General features: G+C 44.1%; 1 protein-coding gene across 2 annotated transcripts in view; it reads left to right on the top strand.

Moving 5' to 3' along the window:
- The window catches only part of LRRC2 (leucine rich repeat containing 2), a 108,938-nt gene that overhangs the window by 45,693 nt on the left and 36,902 nt on the right, over window positions 1–26,343 (top strand). For both annotated transcript variants that reach the window (XR_003092773.1, XM_006018443.3), the window contains exon 5: window positions 14,318–14,454. Coding sequence is in view for 1 of the 2 variants with exons in the window: in XM_006018443.3 (XP_006018505.1) it covers window positions 14,318–14,454 (137 nt within the window). In the remaining variant the exon portion in view is untranslated. The remainder of the gene's footprint in view (window positions 1–14,317; window positions 14,455–26,343) is intronic.

Below are 26,343 nucleotides of genomic sequence, written 5' to 3'. Positions count from 1 at the left end.
CCTTCTCTGCCTCCACCTGGCGTTGCCCCGTCCTCTGCAGGCGGCGGCTGATCCCCTGCTCGTTGGGGCTCCGCGCCTCGTCTCGCTCCCTTCAGCCGCCTCTCTGCCTCGGCACGGTCGCCATTTATTTCTCCCGTCCGGCGTGCCCCGCCCCCGTCGTTCAGCCGCAGCCGAATAAACGCCCGGCTGACGACCCGCGCCGGCGCTACCGGCGCCTGGGGTTTCTTCGGCTCCTCCGGCCCTGCTGGAGGTAAGCAGACCCCTTGACCGCCGCGGGGGTCTCCCAGTGCCCCCGCTCCCCTGGGACACCCACGTTTTTCACTTTTAAAGGAGAAGCAATTTTTAAAGTTGGTTCACAACCTTTTCATAAATGATCCAGAAAAGAGGTAAGGGGCATGCGACTCCCAACTTTGGCTGTGCCACACGTGCGTGTGAGAATCTGAGCTTGCTGCCTGGTCAGCACAAGGTCCTGCCGGAGCTCTGCATGAGTAGTGAGCTCTGAGTTCACTTGCTAATTGGGGCTTAGTCTGGCCAGAGCCCCTCCTTTTGCATGATTCTAGAGCCATGAAGGTCAATGCTGTTGATATTTGCCCTTTCTGTCCCTTCCTATCCCCAACAGCAAGGGAATTCAGCAGCAAGGGAAAGGTGTGATGGTAGCAGTGCTCACACCCTGGGCTCTGAAGTAAAACTGGCCTGTACAAAAGTAGGGGTTCTGGCCATACCCTGTACTGAGAGTTCATACATGACACAGCCAAAGAGGGGTATGATCACTTTCCCACACCTCCTCTGGATCTTCCCCTCGATGGTCCACCTTGGTTGAGTCTCTGAATAACAGTTGACACCAGAGGTGGACGAGTGCTCCTCCTCCTCCTGGCTTTTTGAATACCTTAGGCCGTGTGTACATGAAACGAGGGGCATGTGTGCACGACCCTTTAAAGTGGGTCAAATGCTTTTGTATCACTTTAATGGTGTTGGTGTTTGTACGTGTTGGTGGTGTAATGCTCAGTAATTCCAGCCACTGTAGCAAATTCAGTGGTGTAATGTGCCTTAAATGACTTGGGGCGCAGCAAACTAAAACTCCACTGAGGAGTTTTAGTTTCCCACCCTACAGCTGCAGAGCGAAGCACTAGGGTCCATGCATCTTAGGGCCTCTTCAGGAAGCCCATGCAGGCAGCCTTGCAACAACCCAGAGCCTGCCTGCCTGGTAGTAGAGCCTTCCTGCCTGAGCTGCATGGGAGCCCAATGCTTCCCTCCATGGCTGCGGTACCCCCGGGACCGCCTAACCAGTGTGCCTGTGGGTGGGTGCTGCCTGGGGGGGAGAGGGGGGGCACTGCTGCCATGGAGGGAAGTATCAGCCCCCGCCCCCAGAACTACTCTGCCTGCCAGCAGCTCACCCTGCCCTCCCTGCCACTGGAGAGGCAGTTAAGTTCAGGTTTGTCCACCCAAAGGGCCCTAAATTGAAGTGGTGTTTTTGAAAACCCATTGCTTCAATTTAGGGCCCCCGTTTCATCTACACATTTTCTTAGTTTTAAGGCTGTGATGAAAGTGTATTAGAAAAGCACACATATTTTTCAGGGTCTGAGGCAGGGCAGAATAGGAATGGGTTTAGTCATCTCATAGGTGGAACCTATGCCTCTGGTTCTCTGTGTTAAATTATTTCTAAACAGGATTGAAATTAACTGTCAAAAGTTTCTGTTTATATGTATGAAATATAGCCTCGATTCAGCTAAGTACTTTGCCTACCTTGGCTTAACACTTGAATAGTTCCATTGATCTTAGTGGGACTGGTCTGAAATTATGCATAGGTTTAAGTGCTTTAATGAATCAAGGGCTAAGTGCTTGTATATCAGCTGCAGTTTCTCAACTCCTGTGGTGAAGTTCAGCCCCCACATACAGGTACTCTGGTTTGTGCACCACATGTGTACAGCTAAGTTCTATTTAGTGTTTTAAGTGCTGCCTGGCTCTGTGTGTTCTCATTGTACAAGAATATATTTACAGGATCTAGGGTCACTACAGCAGAACAAGACTATCTGAACCATGTAAGGCCCACAGAGAGGATATATGCACATGTCCTGCACAATCCTTATGTGCAATGAAAAAACTTGTATGTCGGTCCTACCTTGCGGGTTGTGAGGCTCTGAGAATGGAGGGGTGCTTAATCATCTGCATCCTGGGAATAATCTGAGAAGGCTATACCCTTGTGAAGCTAAAGTATTAGGAGGACTATTCACAGAAATGCTGCGACTTCTCTAGTGCCCCTTCAGCCTCATCCTTCCTGGGATCTATGCACCTTTGTCCAACTTCCATGTAGGTTGCTGCATCTTTCTTTTCAACAAATTTTGTTCTTGTGTCTTTGTTCAAGTGGTTTCTGACTTGATAAAGGATATTAGTACACGGCACACCAGGGGGACCTGGTGCTAGATTATATGAAAGACTTAGTTTTTTATTGGACTAAGTTGAGTGCTAAGTTAGTTCCTGGAACATTCTGCTCAGTTGCCACCTAGCTCTGGAGGTGACCAAGCTCCATATATGCAGCCAATTTGTGATCTTAAATTCCCTAGGACCTTGATAGTTCTTCTTCTGCCCATGTACAGATGTCTCAGTTTTGCCAAGGCTGAGAAACTTGCACCAAAATCTGTCTGGGATCCAGAGACTAGGTGTTATTTCACCCATGTTCCCTGACTCAATCCAGTAAGTCTTCTCAGAACTTATTCTACCACATACATATTGGTTTAGGCTTCATATAAAAGCCTTTATCTTCCATTTTCTAGGACAGTGTTAGAATTACTTTGTTCATGGCTCTTCTGGGGTGAGAGACACTGTAGAGGAACCCAGGCTAAAGGGCCACACCAGAGCGGGGCCTGGGTGCTGTACTCTATGGGTGTTTTTGCCCCCTTTGTTTTTATATTCTACTTGCCATGACTTGAGGTTAAATGAAAAGGATATCAGGAAGTGGCACTTGACCAGGGTTGCCAACCCTCCTGGACTGGCCAGGAGTCTACCAGAATTGGTATTGATCTCCCAGTGACTATGGAAAGCAACCTGGGAGATTGATATTGTGAATGGGTCGAACAGTACAATTAATGACTAGCGGTGTGCTGATAAATCAGTGCCGTATCAGATTGACACCGATATAAGAAAAATTGACAGTATTGGCAATCAGCTTTTTTTGACTGATGTAGCTGATAACGTCACTGATAAATGCCCTGTACATGCATGCAGCCACAGCGTGGCATACGGGTGTCCAGAAGCGCAGCCCAGCAGCATGGAGAGCAGCTGGGTCTGGATATTAAGCCTGTTGTGAGGGAATAGGAGTGGGAGGGGCAGATCGAGGCCCCCATGGTGAGAGAAGGAATGGGGCTGGGGCTGGCACAGTGGCTGCACAGCTGGGGCAGGGTGCAGGATGGAGCCATGAGCAGCTCTTCTTGGGGCATGGGGAGGGGGGTGGATTCCACTGCAGCATGCAACCTAGGAAGGCATGGGGGGCATGCGCCCACAGATCTGCGTGTGGGGTGAGGCAGGCTGGCGCTGGGATTTCCTGGCCGGGGGGGGGAGGGGTTGAGCCAGGGCTGCACTTGGGGCAGATGGCAGTGGCACTGGGAGGGGGTTTATGGCGAATTTTGGGGTGGCTGTAGCACCCCCTTGTTCAACAAGTTGTAGTTAAAGTGTCCCTGCTACCATTTTGAAGCACAGAGGCACTGAATACATGCGACACCGAGGCTGCTTGAGTGTGGTAATTAGCACGCTCCAGCAGATTCGATGAATCAAGTCTGCTCTGATGCACTGTAATTAGAACACATTAGAGCACGCATTAGGAACATGTATTGGTGCCCCTAGTGCCTGGGAGGTGAACAAAGTGTGGCAAAACCCCTGCCTGCTTCTTGTATCAGGAACTCTTGTATGAAAAGCAGATGACGAACAGCTGGGGTTCCTCTACCCCTCCTCTCCTGTCTATGGGAAGGGTGGGACCAGCTGTCCCATGTTTTCTTCAGAAGGGGGTGACCCTACTCTTGGGAAGGCACAAGAGTCTTTCCACCCCAGCTCCACTCTTCCTGGTCTCCAGAGGACTTAAGCCCAGGAGAAAATGTGCAGACATTCAGTCTCCCAAGGGAAGCTCTCCTGGGAGCAATTGAACTCTGGTTGTTGCTGGGTTATTTTTCTCCTGAAGAGACCATTTTTGCTCCAGGAGAGAAAGTTTGAATATCTGCACACTTCCATTTTCTATCAGGAGGAAGGCAATTCTCTTGGTAGAAACTAGATGTCTGTATGTGGTTTATGACTTGCCTGAAAGCAGGAAGATCTGAAGGTGAGTCCTTGCTCCCAGGAATTTTTATGTATTTTATCAAAAACAGTCATTTGCAGTAGTGTAGTTTGGCAGACGATGGCCATTAATATTATAGTTCTGAACTATCAGCAAGCACTCCAGATTTTCCAGACAAGGCTCCAGCTTAAATTGACACATTAGCACAAAGACTGGAAAGATTCCCATTAATATAACTAGACACGAATGAGCACCTTCTTTGCTAAGATGGCTCAGTTCAAATACAGGTATAGAGACTACCTTCTGTAAATAATGCAGCTCTCTTTGTGTTAGTCAGATTATAAAAAGATTCCTTTTGATCTAAAAAAAATATAGATTGGCATCTGTAACAAGGTGCTTGTCCCATGGGGTGGTCATGATGCCCCCTGGTGGTCGCTCAACCCTAGCTTGTTCCACCCTTCTGGGGAACTCTCCCCTTTGCTCACCCACTATGCCTTGAAGGAAGGGAGGCTGCCCCAGGGCTTTCCAACCCTGGTCTCACTCACTGGCTCATGGGCTAATTATGCATCTCAGGGGTACCCATATATGCTTATGTGGCCTTCCTGGCCTAAGCCTCCTCTTTCTAGTGGCTAGCTCCTATGGCCTAGGTCACTGTACTGGATCTGGCTTCTGGGTCCTAGCCTTGTCCCAACCCTCCTTGGGCCTTGTCTCCATCTGGCTCCAGGCTCTGCGGCCCCAATCACAGTCCAGATCTGGGCTCTGCAACCCCAAGAGTGGCCCGGCTCCAGGCTTTGCTTGCTTGTTCTTCCTTGAGCCTGCTCTCAGCAGGGCTCAAGCCATTCATGTGCCCCTAGAGCACTAATGGCACCTCCAAAAACACCCCTCACAGTCCCTACCACAATCACCAGTATAACTTAAGATGCAGCAAGCAGCCGCTTAACATAAACCTTCCCTTCTGGGCCAACAAACATCAACCAAAGTAAAACATCATACTGTTACTTTAAAAAAAGGAAAAGCTTCCACTCCCATCAGGGTAGATAAACAAACACCTGAGCCAGCCCTCCCTGGGTACCAACATAACCCCCACCTGTGGGTTATATCCTTCTGTAGGCTCTCAGGGTGTTGCAGCTCGCTGGTCCACCAAGTACTCCCTTGCAGTTTTCCTGGCTAGGACCTCTTTTCCCTTGCAGCACCAGACTGCCTTCCTCTGGCTCTGGCTGGGTGTTTATATGGCTCCCTGGTCACACCCTCTGGTGGTCACCTGCCTCCCAGAGCTGCTGCAAGTAGTTTTTGCTTTGGCTTGCTAGAACAGCTTAGAGAAGGCTCCTTGCTGCTGGGACCTGAGTGGTTTCTATGCAAGTTGCAACTCCTGATGTTTCTGTCACTGCCTGCTCTGTGGTCAAGTGTTTGCTTGAGTCTTTTCCACCCCTGAGTCTACATCTGGCCAGTAGGCCCCAGGGTTTGCTCCCCCTTCTCAGTAATGGGGTAGCATCCTTGTTACAGCATCCAAGTTTATATACTTGTTTGATTTACTTTATGTGCTATAGATGCACTAGCATGTATTGATTGCATACAGTTATTTTAATAGAAAAATCTTATAAAAAGCACTTGAAAAGCATCTGAAGCTTTGGATGTAGTTTCAGGCTAATGTAATCTCTTTAGCTGTACTCATATCTCACTGATAAATCACCAAGTTATTTTTCTGCATGGGTCCAACCCTGGGAACTTTGCCTAAGAAAGGACTGCAGATTGGGTGCTAAATCAGCAGCTAGTGTTCTGCAAAAGTTAAGCGTGCAGATATCTATCATTCCAGCTTCTGTTTACAAATCTACAGTACATAAGTAAATAACACAGCTAAAGTATACTTGAGAGATTGATGAGAGATGGTTGAAGGTTGCATGGTACTGTGTCTTTAATTTTAATACAGACCTGAACCAAAGCTTGGAAATTCACTAGACTACAAGTGATCTAGTGGAAGCTAACTTGGTGTTGCACATTAAGGCAACTTTTGATATACTAAGATAATTTTAAAGATAGAAAAGATGAGTCTAAAGCTGTTTGCAACATTTCCAGTGAAATGAAGGTTTATCTACATATACTGACCTGAGGGATATGGGAACCATAGTCCCAGTACAACCTGTTTCAAAGTGATCAAGAATGAAAAACTCTGCTCTGATTCAGGCAGATGAATGAGTGTCTCTCATATTCGTGGCCAACATGTTGGCTACATTAACTTCCAGAACTGGAAAGCTTGGATGTTCATCAGAAATTGGATATTTTAACATAATTTCAATGGTTTGGTTCCTCTTATACTATGGAACAGAAAAAAAATCAGAAACCTTGAAAGTTGCTATGAAATGGAACTGTTATCTTTTGGTTAGCAATGGTCTGGGGATACATGGGGGATGTAGGCCCCAAACACCTCTTGGTCCACTGCCTACTAAGGACTTGCATTTCTAGCTCATGTTGACTATATAGTTTTACTAAAATAATCATGGAGAGTACATTTGGATGTCAGTATTTGGGAGCTTTAGACCTTATTTAAAACAATTCCAAATGACTAAGTGCAGAGAATTACCAATAAAATATACTTCTGATTATTAGTACAGTAACCTTTGTTGAGATCTTTGCACTTTTGCTGCTGTGGATGAAACAGAAAAGGCTTCTGAGATTCTGAACTATCATTTCCAGGGACAACTAATAAAATCTTTGTATAGCATCATGCTCTCACTCATTTTGGATATACCACTGATTTATAAGGATAACCTTATCCAGAAGTCTCCTTCAGATGTAGATCCCTTCTACTGAGAATGCTTTGTTCTCAATTTGTCCTTTCTTTTTAGTACTTTTGTTTTAGATCTTTCAATCTGTATTGTTCCAAAAGTATGCAATTATTTTGGTTGTGCATTGGTATTCTATCCTTTCTGCTCGATAAAAATGATGGGTACATGAATTTTATGTGGAAAATTGATTCATCAAAATTCCTCCCAAACACTATTGCCCCTCCTCATAGCTGTCCTTTAATTTCTTTTAATTTCTTCCCTAGTCTTCACAAGGGGTCTTTCATACTAGGCTTCTTTCTGTAGATGGACTTAATCTCTAGCCCTTCAGCCCCTATGTGCATCTTCATCTTCTCCTCCAACATATTATGCTGGTTTCTTGGTTTCTTTTTAACTCACTGCTATGTCGGTACTCCTCTGACCACAGGCTGCAGGTCTCAAGAATCATAACTTAATTTGTCTACTTGTTCATTTACAATTTGTATTGATACTAGTATTCTGATTTTAAATCTAACATTTTAGAAATGGACACATGGAGGGTGGATCAGTAACAAAATAACAAGCATCAGTTTCTTGATGATGACTTAAAAATGGTGACCCATCCTCTTTATGCCAAAATGCTAGATGGAGAAGATTGTAATCTTTCTCTTTTTTTACATGCTTTGCTTAGCAGTGAAATAACTAACAATACAGTATTGACACTTACACTGTCATTGGTAAACTTCAGGTTCAATATCTCCTTTCAAATGAAACAAAGCTGGCACTGGTGGAGAAGAGAGGACTGGGAAAAAAGACAATTTGTTATTAAATGGGCTAATGACAAAGGCTTCTTTGTCCAGTTATTTTGGCTTGAGTACATCAGACTGATGCAGAAACCAGGCTTATGCCAGTGGACGAACATTACTGAAAAATAATGTCCTTAGGTGATTAAAAAACTGCTTTGTAATTTCATTTCCTTCTAGTTTCTGGAACCCTTGTTAAGGGCTCTAATGCAGGGTTGTCTACATGGTAAAGTTGCATTTCAGTCATTATGGTACTGCATTATCTATTAAAAATTACAGGGTTTAATTATTGGGTTTAATTTTTTTAATAATGAGTTTTAAAATATCAAAATGGGAATAAACAGGATCTTAGGCAACAACTGTGGTATTGCAGCTCCTAATTAAATATAAAATATTATTAAACATGAAACTGCCAGAGAAGCTATGGATATAATTATCTCTTTAACTGCCTCTGCTTGGAAAACACAAAAGAGATGTTAGCCATTTCATTTTCTAATTTACATTTTTTATATAACTGGAAACTGTGCACTAGCTTCATAAAGAGTAGTTAACCACAAAGCTGTGCCAGCAGCAATTTTATTATTATTTTAAATTTATGCCTTAGCAACATTTATATTATTGGCAGGATTGGGGGTTGGGGAAGGGGGAGGGGTTACATCCACACCCATGTTCATGCAGTTGTAAAGGAGGCAGTATCTCTACTTGGATACATAAACTGGTTGCACCATAACTGGTCAGTCCTTGGTATGGATGAATAAGAAAATGAAGATCATCTGCATTTGTTTCATAGTTGGAAGATGCCCCTGAGCAGAGATTAAGAAGAGTAAGTTCTTATATACTGTAGTATTGCATATGTTCCCATATATGGAGCCTTATGGGTGCCTGTAGATGAGTGGGACACCTGCTCTAATGTGCTGTAATTATAGGGTGTTAGAGCAGACTCGATTAATTAGCTAATTAGTACACCCAGCAGCCTCTGCAACTTATGTATTCACCATCCACATGCTTCAAAATGGTGGCGGGGGCGCTTTAACTAAAAGCTCATTCAACATTAAAGTTTAGTTAAAGCACCACCGCCACAGGCTCCTGAGAGCTGCTTTAATTGAAGCGCTCCCTCTACCCTCATCCCAGAGCATGTGTAAAGATGCCCTATCTGTCCTGCACAGTTGATAGTGCAGTAAACTCTGAGCATGAATGAAGGTGGCTGGGGCTTTGCCTATGATTCGAACCTTGGAAACTGCACAGGAGTCAAAAGGAGGGTTCTCAAATTCATATGGGGGATTCTGGGGAGATAGGCTCCCAGGCCAATGGGCTAAGGAGATTGGGAAAAACACAAGAGGGCAAACATTAAAGTAAATATGCTTAGAATATACGTAACCGACAATAACAATGACTCAAAGATAAAACCCTTCAGAGACAGAGAGCAAGATAAAAAATAGGAAACATTAACATGATGCAAGACACTGAAGAAATCTTAAGCCCTCCCTTAGCTCCGGGGGGCTCTCAAGCCAGCCTTTAGTCTTGACTGAGTGCTCAATTACTGTGTAGTGTGTACCCGGGCTCCCCTTCTGAGCCCCGTTACTGTGGCTTGCAGAGTCAGCCCCACTGCAGCTCCTGGGTCTCAGCATGCATCTTGCCAGCTGCTGCTTCTTTCTCTCTCTCTGAGCCAAGATTTTTCTTTGTGTGCAATCACAGCTCCCCCTCTGCTTCCTTCCTCTTTCTCCAGCAGCCTGCTGAGAACAGTAGTTCCTGCCATGAGAATACAGCCTATTACACCTATAAAATAAACAGCGGGGAGGGGGTCTTGAAAGCTGCTTGGGACCTTTGTGCTTCACCTTTTTCCATGGAAACCACATTACTTAATGGGGAAAGTATGTCTCCTTTCAGTGGGATTTCGGTTAGGCATTTTATGACCTTACATCATCCCTTCTGATCTACTGTTGGGGCAGGTATGTCTCCTTTCAGTGGGATTTTGGTTAGGTGTTTTATGACCTTATGTCATCCCTTCTGATCTACCGTTATTTACAGCAACAAGGTTGATCAAACCCAGGAGAAAGGAGAACAGTTAACGTAGTGTCTATATTTAAGAAGAGGAGGGGAAAAACGCGGCTTAGGCTATCAATAACTTTGATAGTGCTCTGGGGTTTAGGAGGAAAAAATAATTGGCAACATGGAGATAAATGGAAAATGGGATAACATTCAACATGAATTTACCAAAAGTGGATTTTGCCAGGCTAGCTAGAGATCTTTCTTTGATAAGTTAACTGATTTTTTTTAACACAAAGTGTATATGATAGACCTCATCTATCTGGACCAAAGAAAAACATTTGATATATGTAAAGCTGGAGAAGATAAGGATTAGTTTAAGAACTATAGGGCAAGTAAGGAACTGGCTAATGAGGAGACAGCAATAAATTGCATGGATCTATTAGGCTGGAATACGTTTACTAGTGGAGTTCCTTGTTGATTGACTTTGGGACTGATTATTTTCCTTGTCACCTGGGCACAAAGAGAATGTGCTGACCAGAAAGTTGATAATGAAGGGAAATTGGAGTTCTCATCAATTCAGAGAAGACTTGGAATTTTGTACAGGAAAACTGAATGACCTTGAGAACTGGAGTAATAGAAATGGGATAGGATTCAATAGTATAATGTGCAAATTGTCCAGTTTGAGAAAAACAGCAAGAATTTCTGTTATAAGCTGTGTTGGCTCATCAGTTAGAAACAGGAAAAGAAAGAGCACGGCCTTAGTGTGTTATAAATCATGAATATAGCAAGACAGTTTAACTACTCTACTTCCATTCCCTTTTCTACTCTGAATGTTAGAAGATGTCTGCTAAATTATCATACTCGTTCTCCCATGATTTTTGCTCCACTGTTGGAATAATTACTCATACAGACAGGCCCCCAGCATCTTGTGATCTAACTCTGCTTAGGGTAGGCCTGCAGAATAAATCATCAGCCCTGGTGGAGATAAACTGGGGATAGAAACCATGAGACCAGATAGCAAAAATATCCTAATACAAGGGTAACAAACATCAGGCCTGCAGGCCAGATCCAACCCACAGAGCCACTCCATTCAGCCTGCCAGGTTACCAACTGGCTATAGGAAGTTAGGGGTATGGCCAGACTTGGGCCAAACACTTCTTCTAGTTGACCCAAGTATAATGATCCTTTGAGCTGGGGAGTGAATGTGAGTGCTAGCCACATCCATTGTGTACCACACTAGCTCAGTGAAACTTCTAGGTTTAGTACATTCATCCCTGGTATAAATGAGCACAGTTGTTCTCTGACTTACATGGCAACTGCTTCCATTTAAAGCCAGGAATTAATAGGGTTCAAATTAAGAGAAATCTTTCTCATCACACTGAATCTGTTCCATCTCTAGGCATCCACACTTCAGTGATTTATTTTTGTTTTAATGAGGTGAACTTAGATGTAATACATGGTAAATGGTGTAAATAATATTGTCATTTATCTACATCATGTTACAATTGATAGCCCAAGATTGTATTATTGTATGTGCTTGAGGACTTGAAATAAAGATAAAAACTTTGCTTGTTAACCCTCTTGAGCTACTACTATCATCTTCCTATACCAGATGAAAGAATCTCGTAGGATAATACTGCACAACCAAATCAATGTCTGTGGTCATCTTCTATCCCTGCCAGTTGAACTAAAATGTCTATTGTGTGCATGGAAGTCAGTGGGAGTTCTGTGTATGTAAAAGAATTAGATAAATTGAAGTACAAGTTATGTCCACTTAATCAGAATTAGCATGGAAGGGGGTGTTTTCTGTGAAACATCTCCTTCAGCTCCTGTTTCTTGAGAGTTCATTGAGGATATGGAGCTCATTAGCTGGGAGCTAAGTCAGGCTGAAATGGAGGCAGGTGTATTATCTCCTCTTGGGATCTGTAGTCTCTCTCTGTACTGGGATAGTTCTCCTAGTTTTACTCAGGGATCTGGAGCTATCTCAAGTCTGGAAGCATCCTGCAGAATGGTCACAGTGGAACAATGCTGTAAGGTGGCATTAATCTCTCCATGGTAGCTCTTTGAGGTCTTTGTGAAATTTTGTATGTTTACAAGCTTTGAGGGCTGTGGATTTTTGTAATCATATTTAACTTCCAAATCTCCTTCACCAATAGGAAAATGCTTTGGAAATTCCTTGGGAAAAATATGTGGAATTGTCCTTCCCAGGCTTCTGCTTAATAACAGTTGCACAGTAGAGAGCAATATAGTGTCCGTTAAGAATTTCAGGATTTAGTCTATGTGTAGGTTCTTGTCTGAGGGAGGAAGGTCTTATTGCCTTGGCCTAAATAGATATATATGAAATACCTTGTCCCTTTTTAGCTCTGAGATGATATACAGAGGATGAGCAGCTGCAATACTAACTGTTTCTAAGAAGTATGTTTAGCTGACTTTGTATCAGTTCGTTAAGGCTGAGCTTATTATTATGGGATCACTTTTGATACTCTATAACAGTGGTTCTAAACCATTTTAGATTCCAGCCACCCCTTGAATCTAAAAGCACGCCCTCTGGGCACCCTGCAGAAAATGCCAGCTCTTTGTTTTCACTCATTTTTTGACTCAGAAAAATAATGGAGCAGTCCTTCTGTTTTAGAGAACTCAAAAGACCACAATAGGTCAAAATGTTTTAATATTATGGATTCCTGTTTGAAATCTTTGGGTTGATCTTGGGTGCCATGGCACCTTGGTTGGAAATCTCTGCTTTATAGGTATATTTTATGAAAACATTCCTTTTTCAAATATAAAAAACTAAGCCAAAAGTTAAATTAATACCACATTTGCATCCAGTTCAGGATTAAAACAATAGATTCCCCATCAAAATTTGAGATACACTATAGAGGACTTATTCCTTAGATTACCATGTGGTCACATATACAATGCATACTTATAATTTTGAATTAGTTATTAACTAGATAAAGTGCAATTAGAGTTGAGTCCAGTGCTGATTCTAGATGACTTTTTTTTTTTTAAAACTAAATTCCCTAGTACGTGGTCCACTTTAGTGAGTGAGAACTTGTTGATCACATGGTACCATTCGTCTCATTATTTCCAACTGCTGAATTGCATTTAGGATATGATATTTTTCTTATTATTGGTTTTCCATGTAAGTAATTGCTGTATTTGTTACAGGGATGTATTTAAGCACTAGTAAGAGGGGAGCTCATCCTGGCGATAATACATTAGGAAAGCTGTCTACAAAACAGCTTGCCTTATTAAAATGTGGTCCAGGCTATGAATACATTTAAGAGCAGCTGTGCCCTGTATGTTTAAGCCCTATGACATTCTTCTTTCTTCAAGCATGTCAAAATATGAAGTATGCTTTAATGGTGCTTCAAAACCTTTTTTTTTTTTTTTTATTGAGGATTACGTAAAATGATAAATACATGCTGAGTAGGAAGTAAAATGTGAATGAGCATATCCTAAAGTATTGTCAGACACATTCTCCTTATCTTTCTTATCCAGACATGATCACCAAGGGAACTGAAATTACACCAGAAGTGTATAATATTTACTATGGTCTGGGACAGAAGTTTCATAAACTGGTTTCACCCAAATCAGTTTCACCCAGTATACGTTCAACCAGGTTTATTTTAAACCAGTTTCAACCATTTTGAAACTGGTTTATGTGCACTGAACTTCTATTTTGTTACAGGTTTAAACAGGTTTCTGATCACTTAAACTGGTTTATGTGTAACTTCTGTCCCTAGCTTTTATAACAGGAGCCATTTCTTGGGAAAAGTCTATACTTCTTCCCTATTATGCTAGGGAGCACCATAGTGTGGCCTGCCACTCTATGTCACATGCACTGTATCCCCAAACTGATGTAATGAAGCTATCTTAGTATTGTGTGGGTAGTGCACCAATAAGGTTTTGAGAGACCTGTTTGGCATGCTTCCAGTGCTACACTAGGGTGGCTACATTGCATTGGTCTTGGGACAGGAAGCACAATGTGGATATGGGATGGAGTGAGAGGCTTTACTGCAGCATTTTACTTGGTGCATTGCAGAGGCTGTGTAAACATACTCCTAAATGTCTTCTAGTAAGTTTGGGTAAGAGAAATAATTCATGATAAGTACCAGCTGTCATAATTGTCGCTATAACTGCCAGGCAAAAAAGCAAGCTTTCTATCCTCTTTAAAAATTGCCAAAATTACTAAGGACCTGGTTTTGCACTTGCTCCAATTCCTATTGAGGTATGTATGAATTTTGTCACTGACACCAATAAAAGGATTGGACCCTTTAGGAAGTCATTAGTAGTGAAGGGCATGCCACATCTTTCAGGAAAGGGACCATAATAGCTTCCGTAAATAATATTTTTTGAAACCGTGTCCAAATTCTTTTCTCACTAAACATCTCACTGGGTGGCTGTTTCTCTGCTACAATTCTTACTAAGCTGAATATACTTTTTATGTTGCTAGGTTCCTTTGTGTTTCTTGCTTTACTGATTTTAGCTATTTATTTTAACAGGGTGTTTAAAAAAACTCAAGGAACTCAGTGTGAGTTTTAATAATTTGAAGAGTATCCCTCCAGAACTGGGAAACTGTGAGAATCTGGAAAAACTGGATTTATCTGGAAATCTAGAAATAATGGAGCTCCCATTTGAAGTAAGACTTCCAACTTTATTTCGTATAACTGGATTATTTGATCTGTAAGATATGTTTATTATATTGCTGTAAGACGATTTTCTTACAGACTCTTAATGCACCAAAATACTACCACTTGCATAATTTAACAATACATTTTAGTAGCCATGGACCAGATTCAAAAGATGACTTCACTGATTCAGACAGGACTTAGGTGGACATGTTTGGTGCAGACAAAAGTGATAATTTTCACCTGGTCTGGCCACAGAAAGCAGTCTATAGCTGTGGCCACACAAGTGTATGGCTGCAAACAGCTTCGAAACGGCTGATCAGGTGAAAATTTGACCTTTCATTACATGAGTTATCAGATAAAGACATTTCAAAATGTAGCATCTTCTATAACTTGTGTCTGCAGAGCTCCTAGCCTGTCACTGTTTTCAGAATGGGAGGGGGAAGGGGAATGCAAGGAGTTCCGTCTGGGGGTTTTTCAGGCCCCCTGGAAGGTGGGGTAGGTGTATTGGAGACTCACCAAGGTGGGGGGGTCTAATTCACCTCACCCTTCAGCACCAGCTGGGGAGCCCCAAGAATGAGTTACCTCTGCTGTCTTCCCCCGCCATCCCATTCTGAAAACAGCAAGAGCTGGCAGAGAGTGCGGGCCATTGCTATGGGAATCTGGCTGCAGGCTCCCAGCCCACAGCTGGATTCCCCTCCCTGTGGGAATCAACAGTGAACTTCTGTTTGGTCTGGGGTAACATAATTCAGAACAATTTGCAGAAATCATTCTGAGTTACAGCTGCGAGCTGCATTTCTATCTGCATACAAGGTACTTCAAAATCCCTGTCTAGCAGCTCTTTAGTCTGGAGTTGTCTAAACATCCTAGGGGCTCTCCTTTCTTACCTAAAAATTTCCTGAAAGCTAGGCACCTGGTTGTACCGAAGCCTAGCCAGGGAAAAGAAACTAGCTCAAAACACTGGCTGAAGAGTCAGGATCCCATTTGCTTGCTTTCCTTCTCATCCCATAAATCTTGCATTTCTTTCTATATGGTGGTCCAACTTCAACATGCGCTGCCAATAATACTTTATTGTCAAGTGGTTTGGGCAGATGTGAGGTATGTAGGTCTGAATCCCTGAAGTTGAGAAGAGAATTGAATCCAATCTCCCACTTTCTAGATCAGAGCTTTCCAAACTGTGTGCCGCGACACATTAGTGTGTCGGCGGCAGTGTGTAGGTGTGTCGTGCGAAATGCAGAAAATTTTGCGGAAGGGCACCGCGGAGCTTCTTTACTCGCGTCTGCTTCCCTTGGCCCCTCCCCCGGAACTGAATTACTGTATCGCAAAATGATGCATGTCTAAAAAGTGTGTCACCAACATGAAAAGTTTGGAAAGCTCTGTTCTAGATGATAGCCAACCATTAGATGGTTGTATAAAATATAGAGATTATCACCATTTTTTCTGGCTGTGTTTTAAAAGGTGTGAGCCCTGTTCAGTTCTTTGGGACAATAATTATTGGTGTTTATCAGGAGCAGGTTCTAGATTCTGGATCCCAGGTGGCCCAAGTCACCTCCCTGCAGCCCCCACTTACACACTACACTCAGACCAGTGTAGATGTTTATTTCCTATTGGCCAGTTCTAGGTAGCTTCATTGTGGTGAGTCTCTGTGTTGCCTGTACTTGCAAATACTGTCTTAAAGCAAAATCTCTTTTCAGTATGTACAGCAGCAAGTAGCCAGATTAACATCCAACTCGAGACATATTGCTATTGCAGGTCCCAATGTCTTTCCATGGACCACTACATTATTTCTGAGGTGCCTAAATCCTTCCATGTCCTGTATGGGGAGATTAGGTCTCTAATTCAGGGTTTTGCTTCCAGACTGGGGATCTAGTACCTGTGAGTTGGGCATTACAGAACCTAAATCCCTTATTTGATCTAGCCCAATGTCACTGAAACGGCTTAATAGTAGTAGAACAAGACCAAGGCTGAGTATCAGTTCTGAAGTAACCAAATCCTGCTCATGCGTGTCTAGTGCATAAAGTCAGGAAGAGTGCCAAAAGGGAATTTGCACAAAGTTGGTGGGAACTACATGCCCTGAAAATGGCTTAATAATAGAACAGGATTGAGCTGCTGAGTGTCAGTTTGCAAGTACTAAATGCTAGTCAGGCTTGCTCTGCTGTATAAAAGAGGGAAGTTGCCAAAATGGATTTTACATAATATTGATGGGAAGGAGAAGGTTGTAAGTGGATACTTGTCTTGGAGCAGAAATGTTTGTTGACAACTGCATCCGAGTCATATCCTAATTTGTATCTCCCTCTCTATGGGATGCTGATTTGTTAGAAGAGGCATAGTGAGTTTCCAAACCATTAACACTAGTGTGGCTATAAACAGATGTCTCTTGTTATACTACAGGATGAGGGCCCCTGCCACTCCATGGCCTTCAGGGGACCAATCTTGAGGGACAGTTGCAAATGGGGGAACCCCTGGGGTGCCCTGAATCAGGGCATAACAGCATGCTATGTGTATCCGAGCAATCCCCTGGAGATTTCCAGGGCACATGTCTTCAAAGAAGGAACTCAGGGTTCTCCTTTTTTCAGAGATGTGTCCTGAGATGGGCACAGCAGCATTATCCACACAAGGGTAATCCTCTGATAGTGGATTCTAGTGAGATGTGGGCAGTGGGGTACCCCAGGGCTCAGTCCTTGGGCCCGCACTGTTTAACATCTTCATCAGCGACTTGGACGAGGGGGTGGAAAGCACGCTGTCCAAGTTTGCTGATGATACTAAGATGTGGGGTGAGGTGGACATACTTGAAGGGAGAGAGAGGCTGCAACTAGATTTAGACAGACTACAAAAGTGGGCAGATGAGAATAGGATGGGGTTCAACATAGACAAATGCAGGGTGCTACACCTTGGGAGAAGGAATCCACAGCATACATACAGGCTGAGGAGTTCCCCTCTTGAAAGCACAGAGGCAGCAAGGGATCTTGGAGTCATTATTGACTCCAAGATGAACATGAGCCGCCAATGCCAGACCATAGCGAGCAAGGCCAGCCATACCTTGTCATGCATCCAAAGATGCATTTCAAGCCGGGCCAGAGATGTGATACTCCCCATCTATGCAACATTGGTCAGGCCACATTTGGAGTACTGTGTCCAGTACTGGGCGCCGCACTTCAAAGGGGATGTGGCCAGCCTGGAGAGGGTTCAGAGGAGGGCCACCCACTTGGTGAGAGGGCAGCTGGACAGGCCCTATGAGGAGAGACTGAGGGACCTGAACCTGTTCAGCCTCGGCAAGAGGAGGCTGAGGGGGTACCTGGTGGCTGCCTATAAGCTCATCAGGGGAGACAATCGGCAAATAGGAAGAGCCCTATTCTCCTCAGCACCACCTGGGGTGACAAGGAACAATGGTAATAAGCTGATGGAGAATAGGTTTAGGTTAGAGATCAGAAGGCAATATTTTACAGTTAGGGTGGCCAAAATCTGGAACCAACTTCCTAGGGAAGTGGTCCTTGCTCCTACCTTGGGTAAATTCAAAAAGAGGTTAGATGATCACCTGTCTGGGGTCTTGTGAACCCAGCATTCGTTCCTGCCTGTGGCAAGGGGTCAGGCTAGATGATCTGTTCAGGTCCCTCCTGACCCTAGCTACTATGAAATTATGGATTCCTGAGGTATGTGCCTACAAGTGGGGAACCAGGGGCTCCCCCATTTACAGAGGTGCACCCCAAGTTAGGGAGCAGCAGCATGATATTCATACTTGGGAGATCCCTTGTGAGGGGATTCCCAGGGCATGCCTCTGCAAGCAAGGGATCTCCAGGGCTTCAGAGGCCCAATCCTGCAGGCCCTGGGATTAGGAATTCCTGGTGTACTGGGCCTCTGAAGCCTTGGGAGTAGCTGGAGCAAAGCACCAGGCTCCATGCAGCTCCCTGGCTCTGCAGGAAGCCCCACAGGCAGCCTGACAGCAGCCCATGAAAGCAGGCTCCTCCCAAGAAAAGCTGTGAGCCTGATCTCAGCCCCCCACCCCTCCTCCAGAGCCTGTCTGCCTGCCTGAGCTGCACGGGGGCCCGGTGAGGGAAGAACCAGCCTCCTCCCCACAGCCCAGGGACCGCTCTGCCTGCCAGCAGCTCAGTCCCCTCCCCACTGGAGAGGCAGGTAAGTGCAGGGTATGTGCATGACACGGGGGTTTAATCAGCCCTAAATTGAAGTGGTGTTCTTTAAAACTTACTACAACTTAAAAACTACTTCAATTTAGGGCCCCTGTTTCATCTACACATGCCCAAAAATACCTATAACATTGTCATTTTTTTGCAGTTTCAAATGAAAATAACAGGGATGGTAGCCCCTTCTGAGGGCATGAAGCCTGCCACATTTCAAGGAGAGAGGTGCAGAGGTTTCTGTAAAAGTGCACCTCAAACAGTTAAAAGCAAAACTCATATCCCTTGTGTGTGTTAAGGCAGAGTGGAATGAATGCAGCAGCAATGGTAGCCCCTTGTGTGGGCATGAGGCCTGCCAGGTTTCAGGCAGAATGGTGCAGGGGGTTCTGTGAAAGTGCACCTCAAGGTTCTGAAAGCAAATAAAAAAAGCAAATAGGTGCAGAGTGAGGAGGGTGGCACTCAGTCTGTCTGCACGTGGAGCTTGGGAAACCCCAGCAGTGGGAGGTTCACCTTCAGGAACACCAGCTGCTCCATCAAACCAGGATCCAAGGAGGTGCGGTTGGCTGTCACAACATCACCAGCAATGCTGAACAACCTCTCGCTGGGAACACTGGTCGGTGGACAGGACAGGTGCTCCCAGGCAACCGTGACCAGATCCTGTCACACCTGGCTTCAGGTTGCTCAATAGGCCAAGTGATTGCAGTGCAGTGGCTTCACATCCTTAGTGAGATAGGTAGCCACTAAGGCTCCACACTACCTGCCTGATGGTGGGGTCTGGTGCCTCTGAACCACAACATGGAAGCCATGCCCTTGGCCCACATTGGCAGTGGCTTTGGTGGAGCAGATTGGCTCATAGTTGGAGTGCTGGCACGGGAAAGTGGATCACCCTCTTCCATGTCCCCCCACCTCTGCCCTTCTGCCTCCCTGACTCTGTTCACCAACACCTCCATCCAGTGATCAAAAGTTTCCTGCTGCAGATGCTCCCCTTCACCCTCGGGTCACACATGCCTGCCAGCACGTGGACCGTACTGGACCACAATGGATCCAGACATTTTTTGATGTCCTCCTTCAGCTGTTTTTCCAGTGCCTGCACCTCTGGTGAAAGGGGTTGCCCCAGCGAGGAACATTGATCTCCTGGAACTTCTCCATTTTATTCTCAAGCTCCTTCACTATGGGAATCACCTGGCTAAGGACGGCATTGCCAGCGCTGAGGCTCTTGGTGGCCTTGAGGATCGGCTTGAGGACCACCAAGATCTGGGAGATGGTATCCCACTCTGTTTTGTTAATGGGGCCACTGATCCCAAGCTCCCTGATGAAGGCCATCTCATGGATGGCCTTCTGTTGCTCGACCAGCTTTTCCAACATAAGGTATGTAACATTCCATCGAGTCTCCACATCCTGCATGATTTTGTGCTGCAGGATGCTCAGCTCTGCCTGTTTGTCCCACAGCATCTAGCCTCGCTTGATGCTCCGGTGAAAGTAGCCCACCACCTTCCTGCATTTCAAAATAAGCTGGCTGGTAGTGATGGCACCATGACCAGGGGCCCTGTCCCCCTGCAAGGCGTCCCTGACTACATGGTGCAACTGGTGTGCCATACAGCGGATGCCAACAAAGTTGGCATCATGCATTACCTTGAACATACTGGCCCCATTGTGAGTGACCATGAACCCACAGGTGAGCTGGCCCTGCCCAACGAGCCACCCCTGCACCATGCGGTTCATGGCCACCATGATCTCCCTTGCCCTGTGGGACCCATCCATCACCTCTGCTTGAAGGAGAGTCAACCGATGCCCTGACTGATCATACCAGTGTGCTGTGAGGGAGAGGTAGGCATGGTCTCCACCTCAGCTGCTCCAGACATTTGAGGTGAAATGCAAGGTGGACCTGCATTTTGTAGCTCCTCCCCCAAGTACTCCCTGCATGCCTCATAGAGGGAGGGCATCACCATTCTGCTAAAGATTGTGCATGTAGGCACATGGTAGGATGAGGCCATGAGCACCATGAACCTTGAACTCTGGATGCTCAACAAAGGAGAAGGGCTGGCCATCCAGAGCAAGCATTTCCCCAATGTTCTGGGTGACCTTGCTTGCCTTTGGAACATGCCTCTCTTTGTCTCTGCCTTTCCCCCACTGGTCCAGGGTGGCCTGCCTTTGCTTCTTGGGGCTGAGGGCTTTGGAGCAAGAGGAGGACTTCCCTTTGGGCATGCTACCTCTGGTGCCAGGCTGAGGAGGAACAAGGGCAAGGGGGTACTGCCTCCTGAGTTGGAGTAGCATTGCAGTGGTGGCAAAGTGTTTTACATCCTTGCCCTGGATGATCTGCCTTTGGCAGTGCTGGCAGGTAGCATACTTGGGATCATCTGCCACATTAAAATGATCCCATAGTACACTACCCACCCACTTCTGTGTTGAGGGTGGGGGATCCTGCCTTATCCCCCTCCTCACCAGGCAGAATCACAAAAATAGGAGGAGCTGAGCCACCTGCCCCCACAACCTCCTCTGAAGTGCTTTCCAGAGAAGGATACCTGCCTCTAGGGGAACTTTGAGGGGTGTGGAACAGAAACTCAGACTCCCTCTCCTTCCCCAGAATTTCCTTTGTTATGGCCCTGAGCTCCTCTGCTTCTAGATCCAGCTCCTCCTTTGGCACTGGAAGGCTTATGCTAGAAACTGAAATTGGGATGGAGAATGTCATGCTGCTACTGATTAATGGTGTTAGTGATGATGGTGCAGATGCAGGCACTGCTACCACCTCCTTGCTTCCACTAGGAGCAGAAGACTCATCGCTGCCTGGAAAGAGTCTGTTTGGGGCAGGGGGATTTTGCAGCTCTCCCTCTGCCCCCTTTCTCTCCTCTGCCAGAAGATCTGGCACCTGCCTTTCCAGCACGCTTCATAATGTTTGGTGTCCTGTAAAATGTGTGTGTGTGTGTATACTATATGTTGTGCTTTCCTGCACAGTGCTGACACAGTCAGGGAAAACACAGATTTCTTTTTGTGGGGGGAAAGAATCAAGGCAGACTAACAAGAACAAATTAGAGGATTTTTGGAGAAGAATAATTTGAAAGGAATGGATAGGGATAACAATAGGGATTGTAGGCAAAGTTATGTAGGAAAGGATTGGATGCAATTTACAAAAAGAGAAACTAGCTAGCAAGAGACTAGATAGCAAGCCAGAGCCTTTCAGACGTTGATGCTCCAAGAGAGAGACATATCACAAAAGGCATAGATCACTTCAGACACAGCTCAATATGTTGTTTCTACATGTCTCCCCCAGAGCACTGTGATTGGAAGGGAACTCAGAGAAAGATCACTGTCACTGGCCAGCTACAGATGTCAATATCAGAGCAGTCTTTCCCCCACTCTCAGCTTTTTCCATATATGGAAGATCACCTCAGTTTCCTGCAAGCCTTCCAAATCTCTGAAGCTCTCCAAATTGATTTGGAGGCTTCTGTTTCAATTTGGACCTTTTAATGGGTCTCCTGATTTGATTCGGATTTGGAGATTCGGCCACCGAATCAGGTCAAATCTCCTCTGAATTGAATTGGCTACCGAAGTTTCGCACAGCCCTAGTCTGAACCAACTTTTCAAAGCCAGTTTTTTTGAACTACACACAGACCTAAATACCTGTTTTTTTTAGTTAATTTCAAAGTCCATTGAATATTTAACTGGTGTGGCTTACAACCGCGCCTTTTTAAAGCAGTAGTAACAGTATGTTTACTAATGTAATGTGTCTGATATCTGTTTGTTAGGTGTGAGGTAGTAATTGTCAGGAACTGCCTCTCTGTGATTGAAAAAATACTGCAATAACATGAACTGTGTTTGGAATCTAGGAGAGCTAGGGAAAGGAAAAGAACAATTTTGAACTCCATGCAGTACCTCAACGTGATGAACACATTTATGCCAGAAATCTACCACTCCAGAGACATGAGCTATTTCTTGGTGACACAGTGTGACCCCAGTATGGCTACAATTATCTGGGGTATGTGTTTGTGTGGTTTTTTTTTTTCCCAGTAGCTGGACAAAGTCTTCTAATAGTAGCAGGAAGGCAGTAACACTGGCCTGTTCATTAATGCGCAGAACAAAATAAAAAATAGAAAAAATAGGAAAATAACTCTCCAAAGATATTTCTCATGAAAGGATTTGGAAAGTTCAGCTGGCATTTGACTTTCAAAACCTTTAAAAATTCCTGTTTGGAAGGTTAAAGAATTGTGTGACTTGAAGCAAACAGGCTATATATTCCCTTGTAAAACTTGCCTGAAGAAATAAAGGCAAACTTCCACACAGCAGAAATGATCAAAGTCTAATTTTATCTTGGTTTTGTACATAGAATAATGACTAGGGAGATGCTGGTAACATATACAATAATAGATTCAAGGAGATTGATAACATGCCTGTAATTCAGTCAAGAATTTCTGACGGTACCATAAAGGTTTATGAGATCATCAGGACTCTGAGACTGAATTACATCTTCAGTAATCAGTCTCCCTGTTCTCTTTCTATCCATTTTTTATGACAGGGGTAGGCAAAATAGACTTTTTGAGCTTCTCTAGCAATTTACTGAGGGCTTTCTTAAAGAAAAAATTCTACATCTTTGAAAAGATGCAGAAAAGAAATGTTATAAGCTGACTGAATTAGAGGAGAAATAATTGTGCAGGTCACAAAATCCTTGCTGGCAATTTTTACCCCAAAGTGGCACTGCGTATAAACCACCTACATTTCTATGCATCGAACACTCCCAGAACATCCGTTTGATATCCAGTTTCTAAGTCTGTGGGGAAAGCTGCTGTTATCTGGCACTTCAGGACGCGTACCTACATTTTTGCAGATATGCCATTTGCTCCCAGGTTCACATTATTATACAATGAGAAGGGTTGTTCATTGGCTCAAAATTTTATCAAGTCAGCAAAACATGAAGTCAACAGAAAGATGATATGTATCAAGAGTTTTCTGTATTTTTTATGGAGTCCAATCATAATAGTTGCTGAGCACTAGTTACTTATATTAGCTGTAGTGTAAGCTACAGATGTGTCCATATTTTAAGGATTTGGCCCATTAAGAATATATGCTGATTTACATATTTTGTTCATTATATTTATGCCTATGTATCATACATTATAATATATTATAATATAATATTCATACAGTGAAGTAAATTTTCCTCAAATCCACTTCATGCTAAAATGAGGTATATGATAGCCAAATTCATTATAATATGGTGTCTATTGAAATAATTCCAGACTTTTATTCTATATCCATATTCTATATCCCCTCCCCTAGCAACTCAAGACATCTGGTAAAATAACATTATTGTAGCAAACTCCACCATTCAAAAGGTAAAAAAATGCCAGAAATAATGCACCCTTAATTCTGCTGCCTTTTGTCCATGCGTTATGATATAGACATTAAGTATATGAGCAGTAGGAATCCTTAAAGAGTAGCGAGTAGAGCTGAGCAAAGTTCAGAATTTCTCATAGATTCTGACATTTTAACAAGTCTTGATCCTAAAATAAGTTGTTACTGCTGCTGTTATAATTATTACTTGCAAAGTATAAATTCCTAAGAAATCAATTCAGAAATGACAAAACATTTTCTACATTTTTCAGTAAAATATTTCTATATTCCTGAAATTGAAATGCTGTTTTCACTTTTATTACAGACACCCACATCTTTAGTTTCACATCAGATTAACATTACATTGTATTTCTCTTGACTTCTAAGAGTTGTAGTTTGGGATGGGCTTCCATTTTTCTATGGGCTGATGTTCCCAGAGGACTACATTTGCCACAAAACAGTGTAAATCTAGAGGACCAGGCTGCTTGATTAATCAGGTGGATCTTGTGGTTCTGGGTACATCATGGAAGATGTAGTGCAACTACACAACTTGATGCCATCATTCTTCCCTGTGGGCTAGTCTCCCTGGCTAAACTTTCATTGATTTTTTTTTTTTTTTTCATTATGCACCCAGAACATGATTCTGACATTGTTTGGTAGCCATATTGGAGATAGAGTACTTCAGGGAGCTCAGTCCATAGAAAATAAGGTGGCTGAAAGTACCCATATGGCAATGTACTTAAAAAGTAACAAAACAAATAACAAAATACACATATACATTGATAATATAAAAGGAAATATTTTGAGTCAGTTAAGGAAAATTCAATGTTCCAGTTCAACTCAAACTGACCCAAAAATATATTTCAGATTTGTTATGAAAAATATGGGTTTTTTAGCCAAATTGACCATTCAGTGCAACTATATCAGTTTTCCTGAATCACATTTTCTATTAGAAAATAACTCTGAATGAAAATTCCTGACTTGGTCTAGCAGTGGTTGTTTCTGTGATGACCTGTGCAAAATGTAATGTTTTTACATGTGCAAATATTCTGCCAAAATGCTGAATTCATATTTTTGTTGGCACATGGTTACTGAACAACAGTTGTGCTGCTTCGTCTCCTTCATAGATCATAACAGAGCCTCTCTCCCTGCTTCTTCCCCCTGCCCCCTCTTCATAGATTTCATAGATTCTCCTCTGAGGAGTTTTAGTTCCATAGATTTCATAGACATTAGGTCTGGAAGGGACCTCGGAAGATCATCAAGTCCAGCCCCCTGCCTGATGGGCAGGAAGTCAACTGGAGTCATAGGATCCCAGCAAGAAAAATATTCCAAATTTCTCTTGAAGGCATTCAATGTGGGTGCTTGAACCACCTCCGATGGCAGGCTGTTCCAGACCTTGGGGGCTCAGACAGTAAAGAAATTCTTCCTTATGTTCAGCCTTGAATGGTCTTGCAGGAGTTTATAACTGTTCAACCTTGTCATCCCTTGCAGGGCTCTGGTGAATAATTGTTCCCTCAGATCTTGGTGAACACCTCTGATAAACTTACAGGTGGCCATCAGATCACCCCTGAGCCTGCGCTTTTCCAGGCTGAAGAGTCCCATCGCTCTCCGCCTGTCGTCATAAGGTCTGTTTTCCTGACCTCTGATCATGCGTGTGGCTCTTCTCTGGACTCTCTCAAGCTTCTTCACATCCTTTTTGAATTGTGGAGCCCAAAACTGGATGCAGTACTCCAGCTGTGGACTCACCAAAGCCGAGTACGATGGAAGAATGATGTCCTGGGATTTGCTTGAGAAGCATCTATGGATGCAAACCAGCATTTTGCTCACTTTACTAGCCGTAGCATCACATTGAAGGCTCATGTTCATCTTGTGGTCAATCATGACCCCCAAGTCTCTTTCTTCCGTAGTGCTAGCCAGCGTAGCTCTGCCGAGCTTATAAGCATGTTGCAGGTTTTTCCTCCCAAGGTGGAGAACCTTGCATTTTTTGGTGTTAAACACCATCAGGTTCTCATCCGACCATTTTCTGAGCCTGTCAAGGTCAGCCTGGATTGCCCTCCTGTCCTTAGGTGTGGATGCTTTACCCCAGAGTTTGGTATCATCGGCGAACTTGGCCAGTCCGCTTCTGACTCCAATGTCCACATCATTCATGAAGATGTTGAACAATATAGGTCCAAGGACAGAGCCTTGAGGGACCCTACTGGTCACAGGGTACCATGATGATTGACTTCCATCAACCACCACCCTCTGGGTCCAACGGTGGAGCCAATTTCCCAGCCAGCAGATCGTGGTGGACCCGAGGCTACAGTTGGCCAGTTTTGCCAAGAGGTGATCATGGGATACCAGATAGAAGGGTTTTTTGAAATATGCTTGATGTACTGAGTCTCTGTTTCCTAAGGAAACACAGGGCAGAAGACTAATATAACAGACCTTTAAGACTTCCTT

The sequence above is a fragment of the Alligator sinensis genome, unplaced genomic scaffold (genome assembly GCF_000455745.1).
Source record: "Alligator sinensis unplaced genomic scaffold, ASM45574v1 scaffold240_1, whole genome shotgun sequence".
NCBI classification, from domain to species: Eukaryota; Metazoa; Chordata; order Crocodylia; family Alligatoridae; genus Alligator; species Alligator sinensis.
This window is presented reverse-complemented; position numbering and strand designations above follow the sequence as displayed.